This window comes from Chlorocebus sabaeus, chromosome 20 (genome assembly GCF_047675955.1).
Source record: "Chlorocebus sabaeus isolate Y175 chromosome 20, mChlSab1.0.hap1, whole genome shotgun sequence".
In the NCBI taxonomy this organism is placed as follows: Eukaryota; Metazoa; Chordata; class Mammalia; order Primates; family Cercopithecidae; genus Chlorocebus; species Chlorocebus sabaeus.
The window spans coordinates 130759211-130780408 of NC_132923.1; the positions used below are offsets into that span (position 1 = coordinate 130759211).

Consider the following 21198-nt stretch of genomic DNA (forward strand, 5'->3'; position numbering starts at 1 on the left):
AACCTCGCCCTGTTACCTACGGCCAGCTGAGGGAGGTTCTCCCCAGGGACACTGGCCCCATGGTGACCCCACCCTGTTACCTATGGCCAGCTGGGGCAGGGTGCAGCCCAGGCGCTCGGCGATGGCCTGCAGCTCCTTCAGCTTGGCTTGCTGGCGCCGGCCCTCCTCACTCAGGATCTTGTCCTTCAGCCACTGGTAGCCCTGGTTGCGGGGGAGGGGAGCGGCACAGCTACAGATGAGAGCAGGTCACCTGGACCCCCATGTGCAGCGGGCCGATGGGCTCATTCCTTCTGGACCCTTCTCCCTCATAGGGGCTCTTCTCATCTTGAAGCCAGGGCAGTGCCCCTGCCCCAGGTTTCTCAAGTAGTGGAGAGTGGGCAGTGGGCCAGGCATGGGCTGGTGGATGAGCGGGGCCTGTCCAGGCTCTGAAGTGCAAAGACTGTGGTGCTGGCCCAACCCCAAGTCAGGACAAGGAGGCGAGGTGCCGGCCTTCCTTCTCTCAGGGCACTTGGCAGCCTGGGGTCTTGGCTGCCACCTGCAGCCCAGAAGAACCTCCTGGCCCTACGGGAGTGCTCTCTCCCCTGGCCATCGCTGCAGAGGATTGCAGGGCCTCCTGGAGGGGTGCCCTGACCTTGCCGTGGGATGGGAGGAGTGCAGGGCCAGGGCTGTGGGCCCCAGTGCTGAGACTGCTGGCTGGGCAGACTTTCTTGGCCTGCTCCTTGTTCCCCAGATCCTGCAGTTTGGGGACCCTCCTGAGAACCCCCTTGGAGGTTGTGTGGTGGGGAGGGGTGCCTGTCCCAGGGTCACCTCCATGTGGCTCTGCAGCCCCCATCCTGGAGCCCAGGCCCAGGGTTCTCAGTGGTGGTGGAATTCTGAACGCTGGGCTGTGGTGGGGGGCAGAGGTGGGGGGATGTGAAAGGGCCTTTCCACCTGGGCCTGTGCCACAGGCTGGGCAGCCCTTCTACACATGGGGTCAGGCTAGAAGGGGCTCCATGTTCTCATGCCAAGGAGCCCGCCCCCCGCAGACCGAGGTGGGAGCAGCTGTGGCCCCTGGAACCCCCGCCCAGCACCAAAGCAGCCGGCCCAAAGGTCCCACCCCTCTAAAATGCCTGTCCCTGCTCGTCCCTCCCCCCAGGCTGTCCCTTCACCTTCAAAGAGGCTCTTGAGTAGGGTGGGATGCCACTGTCGTACTTGCCGGAAACAATGCCACAGGCCAGAGGCGACCAGGTCATGGCGCCCACTCCTGAAGAGGAAAAGCAGGTGGAGTCAAGTCCTGGGCCCAAGAGGGGTGGGGGAGGGGCAAGGGGCCCGAGGGTGCCCACCTATCTTGTGGAACAGCTCCGGCAGCTGCACCTCCACCTTCTCGCGCTGGAACATGTGGTACTCAGCCTGCTCGCAGATGGGCGGCGTCAGGTTGAACTGCCGGGCCACCGAGTAGGCCTCCTGGGAAGGCAGAAAGGGGCCCCGAAGGCCTTGCCCGTGAGCAGGTGGGGGGTGCCGGGCAGCCAGGGAGAGGGCACCAAGGCGTCCCCGGAGCAGGCGGGCCCAGCAGCTGCAGCCCGGGCTTCCCACCGCTCACACTCACAGCTTCCCTGGGAGCCATCGAGGCCCTGGTGAGCTGGGAAAAGGGGGTGGGTGGTGGGTCCCCCAGGCCAGAGGGTCCCCAGGCTCTGAACCACAGTTATGAGCACCCCAGGCTCTGAACCACACAGCCTGGACATTAATCTTGGCCCAAGCTGTGTGACCTTGGCACGTTACTGAACCTCTCTGTGCCGCAGCGTCCACATCTGAAAAATGGGCTGCCTGCGGCACTCACCTGGTAAAGGCACTGTGAGGATTGCATGTGAGAGGGTCCCTGTGAAACCCTTGAACCTGACAGCACTGGGCACGTCCTAGGAGCCCAGTGGAAATGGCTGATGGCGTTATCACCCCGGAGTGCTTGCTGAGCTCCAGGGCATCTGCTAGGAGCTTCACACTGGCTCTTTCAGAGATTCCTCAGAATGGCCCCATGAGGACTTGCCTAGCAGGCGTGTTCTACAGGTGGGTAAACAAGCTCAGAGAGGTTAAGCCATTTGTCCAGGGCCACACAGCACTGGGATCCATGCGGAATCGCCGTCTGCAAGGCCTGCAGACATAACACCATCCTGTCCCTCCCTTAGCACCCAGGCATCGGTGCAGTTGGGACCAAAGGCACAGACCCTGCCAGAGCCTTGGGGTCTCCATATGCAGCCTGTGCCGGGAGCCTGTGCCTGGACACACACGCCTCGCAGCCGCCATACCATGATCTCCATGGAGCTCCAGCGTGACGTGCCCCAGTACATGGCCATCCCCTGGTTGATGACGTGGGTCATGGCGCGAACCGTCTCTGTCGTGAGAGAAGGGGAAACCGCAGGTGGGGGGCGGCCGGGGCTCAGGGCCAGCCTCGGGACATTCTGCGAATACAGGCGGGACGCTGGGAGGAGGGACAGGGGCTGCGAAGATGTCTTGCAAGCAGTGTACTTCCTGGCTCCGAAGTTGGGGGTGGGAGGGGTGTTTTGGGATGAGAGAGAAAAGTGAACCACAATCCTAGAAGATTGTGAAAACAATTTCCCCGACTGGTTACAGGCCTATGGAAATGCTGAAAAATGGGTTATGGATGGACCGTGATGTTTCTATGGCAGATTAGAGGGGACATCAAAGAATGTGGCTCTGGCTCCGGACTCTAGAACTGGGGGTTCTCTGGTCTGGGGAAGATTTGAGGGCCCTGATCACTCAGGAAGGACCAGGTGAATGCATGAAAGTTACAGTCAGATTGGCGGCAGGAGGGACACGTGTTTTTGCGTTTCTGGTCTCCTACTTCGGGCTCTTCCAAAGTCTCATTGGAACAGAGAGTGGGCTGGATAAAGAGATGTGGCAGGACCTGGGACACTGTATGGTCCCAGAGAATAGGGCTTCGGGGCTGAGCTCATGTTTCCTCTCATGTCCAGGAGACTGAGAAGTGGGCGTAGAAAGCCTTGTGAGACCACGGCCCAGGTTCTCAAACCAGCCCAGCACCAGGCCAGAGTCCCAACCCGCCTGTTCCCCGGCAAGGGGTGGTCCCAGGGCCACAGGGGTCTGGGTGCTCCTCCTGTAAGGGGCCCAGGCCTGAAGTAGGACAGTTTTGAGGCTCCACAAGGCAACGACCTGAATCATGGATGGCAGAGACTCCTAAGGCCCTGAGGACTAAATCGCAGACTCCACGCTGGCCTTCTAAAGAAGAGAGGAAGGACCCTCACCCCAGCGACAGCGGATTCTTCCCAGTATTCGAAAATGTTTTTGGGACATAACCATCTGCCAGTTGTAGCTCCCTCTCAGCCTCATGGGGATGTTGTGATGTTAAAAACAGAACTTGGCCTCAAAATTTCAAATTTCAGAAGCCTCTTAGCTTTGCCGGGCGAGGGACTATGGCGCTAGGCTTCTCACGGGTCGGATACAGTGCTTGCAAGTTCGACCGCCAAAGGCAGTGTGGGAGTGAGTGGGAGTGCAAGTGTTTCTAAGAACAGCAACGACGTTGACCCTGGAAAAGCCCCAGCTCTCCCTAAGTGCCTTTGTCCTTTGCCCATGTTGCGTGGAAGCTGAGGTCCTGAAAATGCTGGGAGTGGGGCCGTCGGGAAGGAAGGAAGGACGGAACATGCTGGGTTTGTTCTGCAGGCTCCACCTCAGAATGGCAACGAGGCCACAAAGTGGCAGCGCTGGCTTCCCATCCCCTTCTGCTTTGGGGGTCGCTCCCTGAGCACCCCTTTATTGAGGTCCACCCTGAGCAGAACCTGGGGCCTCCTGAAGGCTAGAGCTGAGGCCACTGGGGTTTCTGGAGCGGTGGTCTCGGCAGACTCACCCAGGACCCCTGGCAAACCCAGGCCCAGCCCTGCTCTCCGCTTCCTTCCAAGGTCAGAGGTTGTGGCTCCTGGGAATCCTCTCCGTCCCCTCCTGGGGGTGAGATCTGGGAGGGAGTCTGAACTCTCCGGGCCACCTCCCTGGGCCACCTGCTTTAACTGCCAACACCGACAGACCCGCAGGAAGTGCCTGGGTGGGAAGGTTTCAGGAGAACCCAGAGGGTCCCAGGAGAATCTCTGACTACATCCTACCCAGGTCCGGGTCCTGGCCTGGCCGGCCTTGTGGTTTTTTAGAAACACTCTCGGGGTACCTGTGAACATGCAGCATCAGTACCCGGTTCTTTTCAGCCAAGGCTTAGGTCCACATGCTAGACATTGCTAGACAGAGGGAAGCCAAGGCCCCACGGCCAGCCCCGTTCCCTCGCTCTCCCTTCCCGGCAGCTATCTCAGGTTCCCAAGGTCCCAGCCAGTGAAACCGCAGGCTGCCCTGCAGCGCCCCTTCCATGCAACGATGGGGAGATGGGGCTGATGGGGCAGGAGTCTCTGGCTGTCCTGAGGCAAAGGCCTTAGGAAAAGGCCCCTGGGCTCCCTGGAGGATCTGGGCAGAAGCAGGCTGGACAGGGCGCCCACACGAGGGAGCACCCTGCGCTTGTGCCCAAGCATGGTATCAGTGGCCCCAGACCCAGGGACAATTAGGGGACAACTGTCCTTCACCTCAATATTTAATGCGGTTGAACAGAAGTAGGAGGACTGAATCCTTCTAGCTGCTGCCAAAACCCACAGCATCTCCTGCCGCATCACAAACAATACATGGGGGGTCAGGTGGCAGCACCAGTTGGCAGATGGGGGCCCAGGCCCAGGGAGACCGACGCCTGCCCTTGGGGTGGGTTCCTGGGGCCCTTAGCTGTGGGGAGGGCAGAGAGACCATGCGTGGCCAGAGGCCGCCCCCTGGTTTCAGCTCCTGTGGTTATTCTTTCAGGAGGAAAATGACTCCATGTTGATGGAGAGGTTTGGCCTCCTGGTGAGAGGGGACACGCAACCAGCATGCTGTCCGAGGAGCAGCGTGCTGTGGACAGGGCAGCGTGCCAAGCCAGGTGATCTCTGCCTCCAGGAGAGACAGGAGCTTGGCAAACACAAACTATGGAGGAGCTAAGACTCGGTGGAGGGCTGCGTGTTCTGGGGTCCCTGACGGCTTTGTTCCTTGTGGAAACCTGGTCTTCCCCAACTCTTCCCATGGCACCATCCAGGGTCAAGGCTCCAGGTGGGGATCACAGCATCAGATCAAGAGGACCCCCGGCCGCCGCAGAGCTCAGCAGTGCAAGCCCAGGGGTGGGGGCCATGCACGGGAGGAAGGAGGAACGAGGGGACGGGGGGCGGGGGCTGGGGGCGAGGGGCTCCAACACCACTTTGCTTTCCCTTCACTTGCAAGGTGTTCTCATAGGGCGCTCTTTCCCCTCTTTATGCATTTTATGGAGAAGTTTGTCATGGGGTGAAAGAATCATGTAAATAAAAATACTGTCTCATAAAATGCAGCTTGGACGCAGAAGTCAATAGTCAGGCTGGGGGCACTGTGTACCTTCTATGATGAATGTCCTTGACTTGGAGGAACTAAATGGGTCCCCTGGTGATAAAAGAAAGATTTAAAGAGACCAGAGTTGATAGCTGGGAGCACTGAGAGGAGTGGCACGACGAAGGCACAGCGGGGAGGCACAAATCACCGCGCAGAACACGCGTTTAGTTAAAAAGGAAAAAATATAACAACACACGCACGTGCGTGCTGTATATGAACAAATAAACAAAATAACTGGAACACAACTTAATTTTCAAGTCCCTGAAGCAGCAAAGCACACATGGAAAGACACCTGTAGCAGGAGGATGGGCGAGTGGAGGGGCTGAGATCTCAGGAGTAGAAAGAATAAAAAACGCCAAAGTAACCAAAACCGATTTTCAAAGTGCTGAACGTTTCTTCTCCTCTATGTAGTAATTTATTCCCCAGAGCACAAAAGACCCCCCAAGCTTCCCAATGGATCGTGATTGGAGAGAACACCACAGTCAGAGTCCCCACACTGCAGCTTCACTTAGCTGTAAAATAGCCACAGAGGGGAGGGGACAGTTCCACTGTGGCTCTGACTGGGAGGGCAGATCGGCCTGGGTCCAAAGTGAGGACAGGGACTCAGCCTGGAGGTGCCGGGTGCACTTGGCTGGGGGTCGGCAGCCAGAGGCTGAGCTCACCCCTACTGAGGGGAGGCCTGCCCCCTTGTCCCCCACCCTGGACCTGGCCTCCTCTCACGGCTCACCCGGGTGCCCAGCAGGACCCATGCTGGTGGTCTCTACAACCTCAGATTCAGACCCTTCGGACACCACCCAGGCCTGACCGGTGGCGCTGCCGCAGACCACTTACCTTCCATCGGGGTGTTGGGGTCTGGGCGGTTGGCAAATACCACGTCCACATACTCCAGCTGCAGTCGCTCCAGAGAAGCTTTCAGACCTGGGGGAGGACCGGGTGGGGGCATCACTGCTGTGGCTGCATCTCCACAGGCACCTGGGCCTGTCCATGCCCGGCTTGGGGAACAAGAGATGGCTAAGAGGCCCCTGGCATCTGGAAGCTTGCAGAAGCTGATGGAGGTTGTGAAATGCTACGGCAGAGGTGGGGGCACATCCCACAGGGAGTGGGGGGAGTCTTCCCTTCAGGAGGACGTCGGGGGACCACAGGCCACATGTCCTTGACTAAATGAAGGGGAAGCGCCTCCTTCCCCAGACAACATGCCCTCCTCTGAGGTCACTCTGTGTTACAACAGGGGGATCACGATATCCATCACACGTGGAGGGACGGTTACACTGGCTGCCCATCCCATCAAAAGCAATACTGTCTGTGGCCAGGCATGGTGGCCCATGCCTGTAATCCCAGCACTCTGGGGGGCCAAGGCAGGTAGATCACTTGAGGTCAGGAGTTCGAGACCAGCCTGACCAACATAGTGAAACCCTGTCTCTACTAAAAATACAAAAAAAAAAAAAAAAAAAAAAAAAAAATTAACCAGGCGTCGTGGTGGGCACCTGTAATCCCAGGTATTCAGGAGGCTGAGGCAGGAGAATCGCTTGAACCCAGGAGGCGGAGGTTGCAGTGAGCCAAGATCGTGTCACTGCACTCCAGCCTGGGCAACAAGAGCAAAACTCCATCTCAAAAACAAAAACAAAAACAATGGCAATAGTGTCTAAAATGCCCAAGCCACCCGCTCGTGCTTAGAGCAGCTCAGGACACGCCGCTGGCAGAGTGAAACACTGGGTTGGGGTGGGCAGGACGGGGAGTGGGTGGCTGGCCCCCAGGTGATTTTCAATGGAATGATCTATTACCTTGAAGAAAATGAACACAGATAGGAAAGGCATGAAGACAATAAAAATATAGCAAGAGCCAGATACCCCGGTGCTTTGCTCTGGTGCCCATGAATGCTGAGCCCCAGGCTGTGTGGCATGCACCTTCTCCTGGGTGCTGTGGGCATCCCAGCCACCCTCGCCGGGTGCACTCTTACTGTCCCTGTTGCACAGATTCTGTGGCAGAGGCGTGGGGCAGGGTGCTCCTTGCTGAAGACCCACTCAGCCCGTGTGGGGTCGAACCCGGATTGAAACCCAGGCTGGTCTGTGGTCTGTGCTCAGCCACCGGGTGCCCTTGTTTCCTGCAGGGTCCCCCTGTGCTGCCCGGGTGGAAGGAGAGGGTCAGGCCAGAGCACCGGGTGCCCTGGGATGGGGCCCTTGGTTGGGTAACTTGGGGGGTCAGGCTCTGTGCTGCTTTCACTTTGGCCTCCGAGGACAATCCCACAGGTGTCGGGGCCCTGAGGTGCCTGAGTGCGTCCTCACCTTCGATTATGTGCTTCCTGGACAGGCCCCGCTCCGTTTCTGCCCTGGAAAACAGGCCGACCATGTGTGATGTTGCCAGCGGTTTCGGCACCCTGGCCCCTCCCAGGAAACGTTTATGATGCAATGTTAGGCGCAAAAACGGGGTCAGCAAATGCCGTGTGGGGTTGGATTCCACTTTGGGGGTAGGTACCCAAGGCTGCAGGGCTGAACTCCCAGAGGCCCGGGGCAAGCCTGGTCACAGGGCTCAGAGGGGAGGCGGGCGGCAGCAGAGGAAAGGGGGCTTTTGGTTTTCAACCTAACCCGTGTGTTTCATTTGGACTTTTTATTTTTATTTTTTAAATTAAGAACAAATCAGGCTGGGCACAGTGGCTCATGCCTGTAATCCCAACACTTTGGGAGGCTAAGGCAGGAGGATCACTTGAGTCCAGGAGTTCAAGACCAGCCTAGGCAACATAGTGAGACCCCATATCTTATAAAAGGACAAATTAAGGCCAGGCGTGGTGGCTCATGCCTGCAGTCCTAGTGCTTTGGGAAGCTGAGGTGGGCAGATTACTTGAGCTCAGGAGTTTGAGACCAGCCTGGACAACATGATGAAACCCTATCTCTACAAAATATATATATATAAAAAAATTGCTGGGCATGGTGGCATGTGCCCGTAGAGCCAGCTACTTGAGGCAGGAGAGTCACTTGAACCAGGAGGCTGAGGCTGCAGTGAGCTGGGACTACGCCACTGTACTCCAGCCTAGGTGACGAAGTGAGACCCTGTCTCAAAAAAAAAAAAAAAGAAAAAGGACAAATTAGTCAGGTATGGTGGCACATGCCTGTAGGCTGAGGTGGGAAGAGCGCTCGAGTCCAGGAGTTTGAAGCTACAGTAAGCCGTGATCGTGCCACTGCATTCCAACCTGGACAACAAAGCGAGACCCTGTCTCAAAAAAATACATAAAAATAAATAAAAAATCAAAGAAAGAAAAAATGAATCATAGTTAGAATTCCTATGAGCCCAAGTGTGTCCAGCCCACAAACTACGGAGCTAGACACTTGGAGACCTGCACGAGTGACGACAGGCGGCCCAGGGAATTTGGAGTGGTTTGGGGGTTTGGGCAGTTCACAGATTTTCTGTGTTTTCCATAATTTTTATGATGTTACCATAGTGACCAGGAAAAAATAATCCATGTAAGTAAAAAGAAAAGTTAAGCGAGGTTTTTGTAAAAGGCAAACTTTTCTGGATTTGACATCCCTTAATAGGGACGGGCACCACACATAGCTGGTGGCTGCAGAAACGCCAGCTCTGCTACTGCTGGGGACGGGAAGCGGCACCGGGCCAGGGCCTGACCAGGACAGACCCCAACCACTCTCCTTTCTGAAGCAGGACTGTCCTCCCCCCACCCCAGGAGCCTTCTAGGTCAGGGGTCTCTGGGGAGCGTGGGACCGTGGCTGCTGGGCCAGGGCTGGAAGCATCGCCAGCTGTTGCACTTACTTTCCGCCCCAGAAGATCTTGGTGGTGATGACGAGGCTGGACCGCCTGCGGGAAAGCAGAGAAGGAAGAGATGTATGGGGCGCGGCCCCTGGGGGGTCCTTCACATTCGCGACGTCCTCATCTCTCACACAGAGGTCCTGAAAGCCCTCCCGCCTGGGAGCCCAGGGCGTGAAATGGGCACTTCTCCATCATATGATGTGTACCACATGCCAAGCCGGGATGCGTGGGCTCCTCATGGAGCCAGGAGGCAGCCACCGAGGCAGTAACTGTGAGTCAGGCAGTGGGAGTTGGACAGTGGGGGGCCCAGTGTGACTGGAGCCCGGAGGAGATGCCTTCTGCCCAGGATGTGGGAGGGGGCCTGGCTCAGGGAATACGAGGGGTGCATGGATTTGGTCCAGGTAGAGGAAGCAGCAAGAGCCAAGGTGTGGGCCAGGGGGCAGGGGTGGGCTCTGGGGGGATCTGGCAGGAGTTGAGGATGGAAAGATGAGGGTGGAAGGCAGCCAGGGAAGCTCTCTACAACGTTCCCTACAGAATGGGACGCCTGTTGCAGAAAATCTGCGTGGGACTGCCCGGTCAGCGTAACTTGGGAGGCATCTAGGGAGGGAGGGGAGGCACAGGGAGCCCAAGTGTGGCCAGGCCAATGGGATTCTGGGTTTCAGTAGCTGAGGCAGAGAACTCTGAGGATTTGGGCTTGAGCAGCGCAAAGGGAAGTAATTCATTCTTCTGCTCTAAGTTCACATGAGACAAATGCCCACACGAATGGCTTTGTCCTGGTGGGATGGGGGATAATGATGGCCCCTCCCGGCCACATTTGACCTTGACCCCTCCCAGAGGAGGGAATACTCCCCACCCAGGGGGTGACAATGACCTGCTGGTGCCCCATGGCTGAGCTGCTTTCCCACCCGGGTCCCGGGCTGCTCAGGGAAGCAGCTCAGGAGGCTGGAGCAGGAGGCCTCCTTTGCCCCCGAAGCATCGGCCACAGAGCTCTGGCAGGGGCAGCGTCACCTCCAGGAAGAGAGACCACCCCACACCACCTCCATGCGCATTTGCCAAAGACATGATCAGGGGATTTGCTAATATGTGCAATTTCCTTTAATTACAGGGTGAGGAGGAATTTCTTTTGGGATTAGAGTTGCCAAAAAACAAATTTGATGGGGCAAGAGGAAGGGGTGTTAGGAATCCATGGGGGAGGGGGTGGGGGCTTCTCAACAAATGACACTGGGATTCTGAGTGGCACTGGGAGGGGAGGGAGGAGGGAGCCCAACTTTATAACTGCTTCTCATGTTTCTGAAAATAAAGAAACATTTATTAAGAAACAGGGCCCTGGGGCTTGTCAGCACCTTCAGATAAAGCTGTGTCCAGGGGTCTGGGGAGCCCCAACATGTAGGCAAATGCTCAGCCCGATTGGTCCCAAGGTGGGTGAGGACCTTGGCCTGGGAAAGGCCCACAGGCTTCTGGGAGAGAAGGGTGGATGGCCCTCGATCTGTGACCTTTGGGCCCCACCACACCCAGGGACCGCTCCCCAGTCTATGCTGGAGGGGAAACACTTCCCAGGCGAGTGTGACACGTTCTGCCCTGAGCTGGGTGGTGGGTAATTTACAGACTTGGGGCCACTGACCCTCAGGATAGCCCTGCCGGGAAGGTCCCTACACACACCCTTACAGATGGGAACAGTGACCTCCGGAGAGGTTGAGACGCCGCGAAGGTCCCATGGACAAGGTGCAGGGTGGGATCCAACCCCGGGGCCCCCAGACTCTCTGAGCCACTCCCCTCTCTGGCCCCCTGGCTCCCCTGACCCTAAGTGCTCCAGCCAAAGAGGTGAAAGGGCTTTGCACCCCCATCTGTAGCAGCACCCCTCTGCTGTACCCAGGCCCGTTCTCACACCGAGCTCTTTTTGGCCTGACACTTTGCAAGCAGGGACCTTAGTGCTCTGGGTCTCAGTGGATGAGTTGGGACAGGCGGAGTGGGCACGCTAGGGTGGGGGTGGACAGTGGATTCAGCCTCCCTTCAACTTTTTTCTCAAGCAGAGTCACCTCCTCCTCTTGGAGAACTGAATTTTCCTCTCCACTTCCCAGCAAGAAAAATGTGAAGACTTGCAGGCCTTACAACACTGCACAGTGGGCTGATGAGGCTGACCCTGGATAATTCGCCCGCACCCACCCCAGGGACAGACCGCAGAGAGCAGGGTCCTTACCTCCATCCTTTCTTCTTAATGATGTTTCCCAGTACCACTTCAGCCCTGCAAAACAAGACACTGAGATCTCATCACGGCCAAACAGAAAAATCAAACCCAGACCCACTGTGGCCACTGGCCACTTGGTTCCCTCTGTGAAAATGCCACTGGGGCCAGAGAGCCAGGCTGTTAACACCCGCCTTGGCTCAGTAGCTCATTCCAGAGAGAGAGGGCTGGCCCGAGGGGGCGGGAGCAGCTGTGTTACTGCTCCCCACTAGGATGGCTGTGGCATGTTCCCCTGCAGACACATGTCTGAGCAGTGGCGGCCCCAGCTCTCACAGAGAAGGAAGGAGCTGCTGTCGAGCTTGGCAAGGCCAGCATCCCATTTCCTAGTCAGCTGAAAATTCATGAGGGAAAATGCCTGGCAACATTAGGTGGGCAAAATTTCCACACAAATATCTTTTTTTTTTTTTTTTTTGAGATAGAGTCTTGTTCTGTCACCCAGGCTGGAGTGTAGTGGTGAGATCTCGGCTCTCTGCAACCTCTGTCTCTTGGGTTCAAGAGATTCTCCTGCCTCAGCCTCCCGAGTAGCTGGGACTACAGGCACACACCACCATGTCCAGCTAATTTTTGTGTTTTTAGTAGAGACGGGGTCTCACCATGTTGGCCAGACTGGTCTCGAACTCCTGACCTCGAGTGATCCGCCCACCTTGGCCTCCCAAAGCGCTGGGACTACAGGCATGAGCCACCGTGCTCGGCCAAGTATCTTTTTTTAAAGGTAAATTATTCATCAAGTACATCTTCTGTTTTGAGAGACAATCAACACGTACTCAGGGTCAAGGGCTGGATTTCCAGCAGACGTGCATGCTTGTGTATATGTGTGTGTGTACATGGGTGCACGTGTGTGGGTGCACATGTCCCTCTCATTTCCTGCGTTGAACGGCAGAGTCAGATGCTAGGCAGACCACTGTCTGTCCTGTTTGGCATCACTCTGGGTCCTGCACCAAACTCAGGCCAGCTGGGGGCATGGGCGGCCGTTGCAGCCTCGCCTGGCACTGCAGCACTGGATTAACTTTGAAGAACTTTCTGCTTGTAGCAAAATGTTTCTGAGCAAAACAACAGACGGAGAATGATCCGTACTCTGTGCTACATTCCAATTATAAAAGCGCCTGAGTCATCCACTCAGAAATAATGGGCTCTGATTTGCAAGCTGTTTAGCATGCGCTCTGAATGCTCCTCATTTATGGTCAAGACGCACAGAAAATTCACTCAGCCCTAGGCCTCTTCCTTTTATTCCTTGGTCCCTGATTTGTCGAACGAAGGATCAGGAAAGGAGGAGGAAGAGAGAAAAGCTGGCAGTGATCCCTGGGGCAGAGGAGCAGCAGACAGTGAGTTACCCAAGCCTGTGGCTTGTGACTCTGGCTGTGAATTTGGTAGGACTCACACCTGTTCGCGGGACACAGAAATCCTGTAGCTCTCCGAGAAGTATGCAAATTAGTGTCAGAAGAAGCAGGAGGCCTCGGGAAGATAAGGGTTTGGCCTCCTGCGAGCTGCCTCTCGGCCTCCCCCGAACTCCCCAAAGCAGTTTCTTACTGCCTATCTCTGGCACGCAGCGCCCAAGTCCCCTGTGAGGGCACTGATGGGCGTCCACCGGAGGCTCAGCTCTGAGCTGGACTGAGGGACCGCAGTGGCTGGCCCAGGAGCAGAGGGGCAGGGGATCCCACAGAAATGGCGACCTGAGGGGAAGTTGCTCCCTGACTCCCCGGCCTTCCGGCAAATGGCTTCTGAGAGGCCTGTGGCTGCTGGAGACCCAGTGAACTTGCCCAGCTCACCAGCTCTGGGTGTCCAGTTAAACAGGGGAACATGGAAACTGCAAGTGACAGAGGACGGAGTGTGGCTGCTGTGACATGGGGTGTGCCTGGCCCCATCCACGGGGCTGCACAGAGTTGCCTCCCACATGTTCTTCTGGGCAGCAAAACCCAGGCCAAAGCAGGCAGCGAAGAGGTGGGGGGCTCGGGACGGGAGGTGCCTCTCGGCTTGGCATCTGCACTGCGCTTTTTGACCTCAGACCCTTCTGCTGGGCTCATCTATCTGGAAAGCGGTTCACTTTGATGGGAAGCTGCTGCCAGTCTGGAGGGGGCGGGAGGGAGCTGTGCCATCAGGAGGGCCAAAAGGGCTGCAGATGGGGGCTGGAGGCGGTTTGAGGGCCCAGCGGCAGCCCCCAGGGCTGTGTGCTCCCCAGGCTCTGGGTGGGAACTTGAGTAGGGCTCGGTTGGGTTCCCTGCTGTCGGGTGCTCTGGGCCCCGCTGCAGTTGCAGGTAACCCACTAGGGCCCATGAAGCAGCTGTGGGCCAAGCAGCTACGGTGCACAGCAGCCCAGGCCTACAGCCTGCCCGGACGACAGGAACTTGGCTGGCCCCAGGCAGGAGGGGGGCAGAAGGAGGATGAAGAGAGGGCCAACAAATGATTTCACAAACAAAAGCTGACTTCTGGAAACCCAATGCAGAAGAGTGGATGATTTGATTACAGCCAGTCTTTAAAACTGAAGCCAACAGCCTGGCTGAAGAGGGCTGAGCTTTTACATAATTGAGCAGGAAGGTTCACTGCCAAGATGGGAAGTGCTCCCCACAGCACTCGGCCGGAGCCTGCCCTCCCTAGCTCTGAGGCCCTGCAGCCCTAATTGCACTAGTGAGACATGAAATGTCAAAATGTCAGGCACATCAAGAGAGTCCAGGACAGCAGCTTAATCGTGCCTCTCACCCAGCACAGCATCTTTGGCACCGGAGGGACTGTGGTCCCCCTGGTGACTCCATGGGGAGTTTAGCAAGTGACCAGTGTCCAAGCGTTCTGCAATTCCAGCCCCGTGAAAATAATACCTCCTAAAGCCATTCAGAGTTTAAAAATGAAAGCAGGGCGCAAGGTGCATTTGTGAGCACTCTTGGGAACGTGAGTGGCAGGAATCCCTGCAGCTCCGGCTCTGCCCAGGCATTCTGCACCACTTTTTCCCATGTGAAAAGACACATACTTGCCGGCTGCGTAGACTTCTGCTGTATCGAAGAGGTTGATGCCATTATCGTAGGCCAAGGTCATGAGCTGCTCTGCCATCTGAAACGAGAAAACCAGCATTGTCCTGCCAGCCGGGAGTGGGGCTCAGAGGCTCTTGAGCACCACCCTCTTGGCCTGGGAGGCCTCCCTGTGTCTAGGCCCTGCCTCCCGGGGCCCGACAGGCTCCCCTGTGGGCTCTCTACTTGCCCTTTCCTGCCACAGGCCAGGGATGGCAGCAGCTCTCAGTAACAAACCCACTGAGAAGAATAAAGAAGGCAAAAGGAATGAAGAAACTGCCGAGGACTGTGAATTTCTTGAGAGCAGGGACCCCATCAGGTGGGGTCATCACAGGGCTTAGCACCTGTACTGGGTTGAACAGTCCCACAGAATTCATGTCCACTTAGAAGCTTAGAGGTGACCTCATTTGGGAATAGGGCCTTCTTGAATGTAATTAGCGAAGATGAGGTTGTACTGTGTTAGGGTGGCTCCTAAACACCATGTGACTGGTGATTTACAAGAAGAGAAAATGCAGACACAGATGTCCATGAGACTATGAAGGCAGAGACCAGAGTGACACGTCTACAAGCCAAGGACTGTGGGCAACCCCCAGGAGCTGGAAGAGGCATGGGGCGGACCCTCCCCCAGAGCCTTTGCAGGGAACCTGGCCCTGCCGACACCTTGGTATCCCACCTCTGGCCTCCAGAAGGTGACAGAACATCAGTCTGTTGTTTCAGTTCCCCAGGTTTTGTTACTTTGTTACAGCAGTCCTAGGAAACCAAGGCAGTCCCCAGCAGGGGCTCTGTGGACGTTGCTGGGATGAGTCTATGTCCTTAAAGCCAGGGCTGTGTATTCAGTTGTATCTCATTGAATCTTTCCCAGCACCTGCACATGAGGACTGAATTGTTATTTTTGTAGATGGAGCAACTGACGCCCCACAGCTGGTGCATGGCGGGCGACATCCATTCCAGCCTCTTGGCCAGTGTTTCTCCAATGGCACATGTTCCCGGCCCCGAGCGACACTGCTGTAGTGGTGGCTGCCTCGTGGGCAAGATCGACGAATGCCTGCCTGAGCTGAACGGGCCGCCGTCCGTCAGACTTTGCTCCGTGGCTGCTGTCAGGATGCGACTGTGCTCCATGAGCAAAGAACTGGTCGTGAGGTGGGACTCATGGAGCCAGGGGAGCCCCTCTGCAAGTGACAGCTCCCTCCAAGAGGCCGGAGAGACAGGTGCCCCTGAGCTGCTGGCCCTTGGACAGGGCTGCTTCCCTCTGAGTGTCACACTTCCCCGGGTGCAGTTCAGAGCACCGGGCCTCTCCGGCAGCAAGCTGGAGTGTGGGTGAATAATTCTTAATATGCTCAAACACCGTAGGACAGAAAACCAGCCGGGCAGCTTCACAGGGCTGCATTTCTCCTTTCTGAGCTCAGAAGCCCTTGTGGCCAGGAGGTGTGGAGAGTGAGGACAGTGTCCTGTGAGGATCGCGGGGTAGCCACTGGGGGGCACCCACGAGAGAAGGCCCATGCCCAAATGCTGCCCGTGGGAAGGCGGGCCGGGTGCTAGAGATCTGCCAACTTCTCAAGAGAAGCCAGAAAGGCCGCATGTTTGTGGGTGGGGGGTGTATGGAAATCTGGCTGGCAGCCTGGCGACGTTGGCAGTCATCCCCAAACATCTCAGACACTGAAATGCACACAGCCAAAGCTGAGCCCCGGTGAGTTAGCGGCTGTGATTTGAGTCAGGAAGCCCAACGGAGGAGGCCGTCGGTTTTCAGGACCCACCTGCTGGGGCTCCATTGCTGTCTTCCTGCTGCAGCTCAACTGCCCTGAGGTATCAAATGCATCCATGCATCAAATGCATCCACTGCCAGAGGGATCTGCTTCTGCTCCTCCAGCCTCCTCCTCCCGGATGTAGCCACTGAGGGAGCGCCCAGGAATCTGTCCCCACCTCTAGCACTTTGCTTCCCAGCACCAGGGCTCCAGCAGGGACAGAGGGGCGGCTTGTTCACCTGCTCACTGCTTCCTCCTCGTCTTCCTCCTGACTCTTCCCGGATGCCTCCCACAACCAGGCCCAGGAGGAGAGAGCCCAGGAGGGCACGGTGTGCCGGGCTCCGACGGGGCTAAGCCTGTGGTTAGGGCACTCGCACTCCTGCCAGGGCTTCTCAGAGGAGGGGACCCAGGGCTCCGTTTTCCGTTTTTGTATTTCAGACACGTGTATTTTCTTATCCCCCATCTTTTTCCAGGAGGCTGGCACACTACCCACATGTTTCTGCACTTTGATTTTTTCACTCACAATACATCCTAGAAACCAATCCACACCTGCTCATGAAGATCCCTTTCATTCTTTTTGTTTAATTAAAACATTACTGCATTTATCAAAGAGAATTTTTAAAGTTGTGGTAAAATACATATAATGAAATTTACTATTTTAACCCTTTTCAAGCGTAGTTCAGTGCCAGTAAGTACATTCGCATAGTTGTGTAACCATCACCACCATCCATCTCCCTGTCATGTTCCTAAACTGAAACTCTGTACCCATTGAACAGTAACTCCCCGTCCCTGCTCCCTGCCCCCAGTCCCAGCACCCACCATTCTCTGCTATTTATGAATTTAACTACTCTAGGAACCTTAGACAAATGCAGTCACACCCTATGTCCTTTTTGTGGCTTGTTTCAATGAGCGTAATGTCCTCAAGGTTCAACATTCATCCAAGGGGTAGCACGTGTCCAGAATGTCCAAGACTGGGTGTTTTTTTTTTTTTTTTTTTTTGGAGATGGAGTCTCATTTTGTTGCCCAGGCTGGAGTGCAGTGGCATGGTCCTGGCTCACTGCAACCTTTGCCTCCTGGGTTCAAAAGATTCTCCTGCTTCAGTCTCCTGAGTAGCTGGGACTATAGGCACATGCCACCAAGCCCGGCTAATTTTTGTACTTTTAGTAGAGACAAGGTTTCACCATGTTGGCCAGGCTGGTCTCGAACTCCTGACCTTAAGTGATCTGCCCGCCTCAGCCTCCCAAAGTGTGCAGGACAAAGACCGGGTTTTGAAGGGTGTTTAGGAGTTTGTCAGGCAGGCAAGGGGAGAGTGGGTCAGGGAGGGCACTCCAGGCCCTGGGGCTGGTGTGGGCCAGGGAGGCAACCCGCAGCAGCATCAGCTTCTCTGAAGTCTCACTCACCCGCGCTCAGGTCAAACCCCGGGGAGCCCTCCTTGACTAATCCTCCCATCACTGTAGCGTGAAGTTCAGCCACTGCTGTGGCTTCCCAGCAAATTAGTCCAGAATCCGACCCCTCTCCCCACCTCCACTGTGCCCACCCTGCTCTGAGCCTCCAGCGGCTCTTGGCTGGTTTCTCACAATAGCCTCCTAGCTCTCTGCTTCCATCTTCTCTCTCTGCACCTGCCCCAGACAAAGCGTGGACCGTAGGCCAGCATGAGCATGAGATCAGAAATGCGACCTCCCAGGCTCCATGACGGCCCTGCCACATCGGGATGTGCCTTCTAAGTGCATCGGATCGTGCACACACTGAACTTTGAGACACCCTCATGACTGGCTATTCCCAGTGCAGCAGCCAGGGCGAGCATTGGCAGACCTTTTAAATCAGGTCAAATTTCCTCCATGCAAAAGCCCTCCAGGGGCTTCCATCTCACAGAGGGTCAAAGCCAAAGTCCCCACCAGATCTGCACCCTGACCCCCGACTCTATCCCCTGAACCCCCTTCTCCCCAACACTTGACCTTAGGGCTTGGCCTTGGTTGTCCCCTCGGCCCCTGGAAGGCTCTTTCTCTGGACCACCACGTGGCTTCCTTGCTCGCTTCTGCTTCCCAACTGCCCTGTCGTCAGGACCCCCACCCCCCTGCCCTCCTCTTTCTACTTTCTTCTCTGCAGTCAACTAAATAATGGTTCTCCAAAGGTATCAGGTCCCTAGAACCTGGGAATGTGACCTTAGGTAGAAACGGGGACTTTGCAGATGGGATTAACGTGAGTACTCTGCGATGGGGAGAATGTCCTGGCTTAGCTAAGTGGGCCCTCAGTGCCATCACAGGTGACCGTATGAGGATGAGACAGATGGAGACTTGACAGACAGAAGAGAAGGAGGGAGAGTGTCCACAGGGTCAGACACTGGAGGATGTGGGCACAAGTCAAGGACGGCCAGCAGCGCCGGATGCTGAAGAGGCCTGGAAGGGTCCTAGCCTGGAGAAGGGAGCCTGGCCCGGCTGACTCCTGGACTTAGGCCAGGAAGGATACTGGCCTGGAGAAGGGAGCCTGGCCCGGCTGACTCCTGGGCTTAGGTTCAGGGGTACTGAGTTTGGATCTCTGGCCCCCAGAGCCATGAGAGAATATGTTGCTGCTGTTTTCAGCCATGCATTGGTGGCTATCTGTTACACCAGCCACAGGCAGCGCACACCCTCTCCACAGCACGTTTGACCACTGGAGAAAGCGTCCTCTCTAGAAAGAGAGTGACTGGGAAGAGGCTGGGAGCAGGCAGGACGCTGGTGCTAAGCAGGGGCTCCGCAAGCCTGAGGCGGGGACCTGGCTGCTCCTGGCTCTGCTTTGCCCACCGGGAGGCCTCCAGCTCCTGCTCGCAGACGAGAACAAAGGGTTCGGCGCTCTCCACTCCAGAGCACAGTGGCCCTGGGCACGCCTGGTTCCCTCTGGGGAGGAAAGCCCGACCAATCACAGAAACCTGTGGTCATCACAGACCTCCGAGGGCATGCAGATAGCTGGATCAGCAGGGTCCGGCATGGCAGACACTGACACTAACCTCACCTGTCCCTCAGCAAAAACGAAGCCACCATACAATCCCAGCTGCATCCAGGGTGGTGCCTGGGACTGGGAGGACCAGAGGCAGGAAAGAGAGGGAGAGACTCATGGCATTGTGGGGCTGTGCTTTCTCACTGTTTTATTTATTTATGTTTTTATGGCTATGATTTTGCTGTAATTTTTCTTCCAGGTTTTTCTGCTCTTTCCCTAGAAAACTGAAGCTCTACTCCACAGACTGCTGTCTACGCTGCTGCTGTCTACACTGGCTGCGTTTTCCATTTGCTGTCACGGGCCTTTCCCATGCCGTCCTTCAAAACATAAGTTTTTTTTTTTTTCCCCGAGATAGAGTCTTGCTCTGTCATTCAGGCCGGAGTGCAGTAGCACGATCTCAGCTCACTGCAATCTCTGCCTCCCAGATTCAAGCGATTCTCTTGCCTCAGCCTCCTGAGTAGCTGGGATTACAGGTGCCTGCCACCACGCCTGGCTAATTTTTTTTAATTTTTAGTAGAGATGGGGTTTCACCCTATTGGCCAGGCTGGTCTCGAACTCCTAACTTTGTGATCCTCCCGCCTCGACCTCCCAAAGTGCTGGGATTACATGCATGAGCCACTGCCCCCAGACCTAAAACATGACTTCTAAAGACCTCCGCTCTGTGGCCGCATCCTGGTTCATTTTATGGAGCCTTTATTTTGTGACTTTTTGTTCCTTCCAGTATCTGGGTCCCAGTTACTGAAGTCAGAAGGAAGCTCAGGAGACATAAGGGCCACCTCCCTGTCACCCCCATCTGGAGGAACAAGGAATCTGTCCCTACCCCAGTACGGTCACCCCACAGCCGAGCTCTGGCCACGAGCGTTGAGGCAAAGAGCACCAGGTGGAATGCCCCGTGGCCAGCGGCCAGGTGAGACCCTTGCACCTGTTTATGGCCAGAGGTTCAGCTTCCCTGAACTGGGAATAGCACCTGCCTCCCTGGGTTGATAGAGGATTAGGTGAGATAATAGGTGTAAGGTTCTCAGCCACTACTTCTATTAAATTTTTATTGTTTGGCTTGTCTTGAACACATGCTTCTAATGGGGAGTGTGAGGCCACAGAAAGGGCACCTAACAACAGGAGGGCTGGAGACCTGAAACCACCCTGGTGGTGGCTCCGACAGGTGTCACGTCATCTTAGGGTCCCTAGTGTGGTCTGATCCCTTCATGGGCTCCTGGGAGCACTGGCTGAGAATGTGACAGTGGCCTACAAACTGTGGACTCTGCCCTGTGCCATGTGAGGGTGGCTGTCATTCCTGCCTCACCAGGTGGTTTGTTCCATCCCTGGGCAAGCTTTCATTGGGTCCCTGGCATGGCACAGAACTGGCTGAGCTGCTGTTCACACAACAACCCTGCAGATACTGCACGGCACAGCTGCTGTGGCCCACACAACAGGGGACATCAAGCCTTTTCTGTAAAGGGCCACGAGTAAATGCTTCAGGCACTGTGGGCCACAGATCTCTGTTGCAATTACTTAGCTCTGCCCTTGTGGAGTGAAAGCAGCCACTATGTGTAAATGATGGGCGTGGCTATGTCCCAATAAAACTTTATTTATACAAATAGCCTGCAGAGTTCATAGAGAGGAAGTAGATCAGAGGTGACCAGGGGATGGGAAGTTATTGTCTAAAGGTGCAGAGCTCCTGTTTGGGGTGATGAAATATTTTGAAAACAGATATTGGTCAGGGTGGCACAGTATGTGAATGTACTTAATGCCACTGAACTGTACACTTAAAAATGGCTAAAAAGGCAAATTTTATGTTTCATATATGTAATAAAAAACTGAAAAACAAAAAAAGCAGTCCAGGACGGTCCTTGCTTCCCTGCTGACTTGGACTGAGCCACAGAACCTGAAGTGCACAAATCCTCTTCATCTGAACCGCAGCCAGGTGGGCCCCCTGTTCTAGATGTATCGATTTCTTTTTTGACACTAACTGTAGGATTAATACAAAAATTTGTCTTGCTCCTTTGCTAAGCCATTTTCACCTGCCACAACCATTCAGAACCCCGTCTCTGCCATCTATTTTATTCTCTGT

At 55.8% G+C, this 21198-nt stretch overlaps 1 protein-coding gene across 9 annotated transcripts in view; it reads right to left on the minus strand.

Annotated features, from left to right (window-relative positions):
* KCNAB2 (potassium voltage-gated channel subfamily A regulatory beta subunit 2) overlaps positions 1-21198 on the minus strand; it is a 109392-nt gene that overhangs the window by 4782 nt on the left and 83412 nt on the right. For all 9 annotated transcript variants that reach the window (XM_007980829.3, XM_007980827.3, XM_007980830.3 and 6 more), the window contains 9 exons: positions 14379-14458; positions 11375-11419; positions 9181-9225; positions 7704-7747; positions 6253-6339; positions 2280-2365; positions 1323-1443; positions 1149-1243; positions 81-201 (listed from right to left, as the gene is read on the minus strand). In XM_007980829.3, the coding sequence (XP_007979020.1) occupies positions 81-201; positions 1149-1243; positions 1323-1443; positions 2280-2365; positions 6253-6339; positions 7704-7747; positions 9181-9225; positions 11375-11419; positions 14379-14458 (724 nt within the window). The remainder of the gene's footprint in view (positions 1-80; positions 202-1148; positions 1244-1322; positions 1444-2279; positions 2366-6252; positions 6340-7703; positions 7748-9180; positions 9226-11374; positions 11420-14378; positions 14459-21198) is intronic.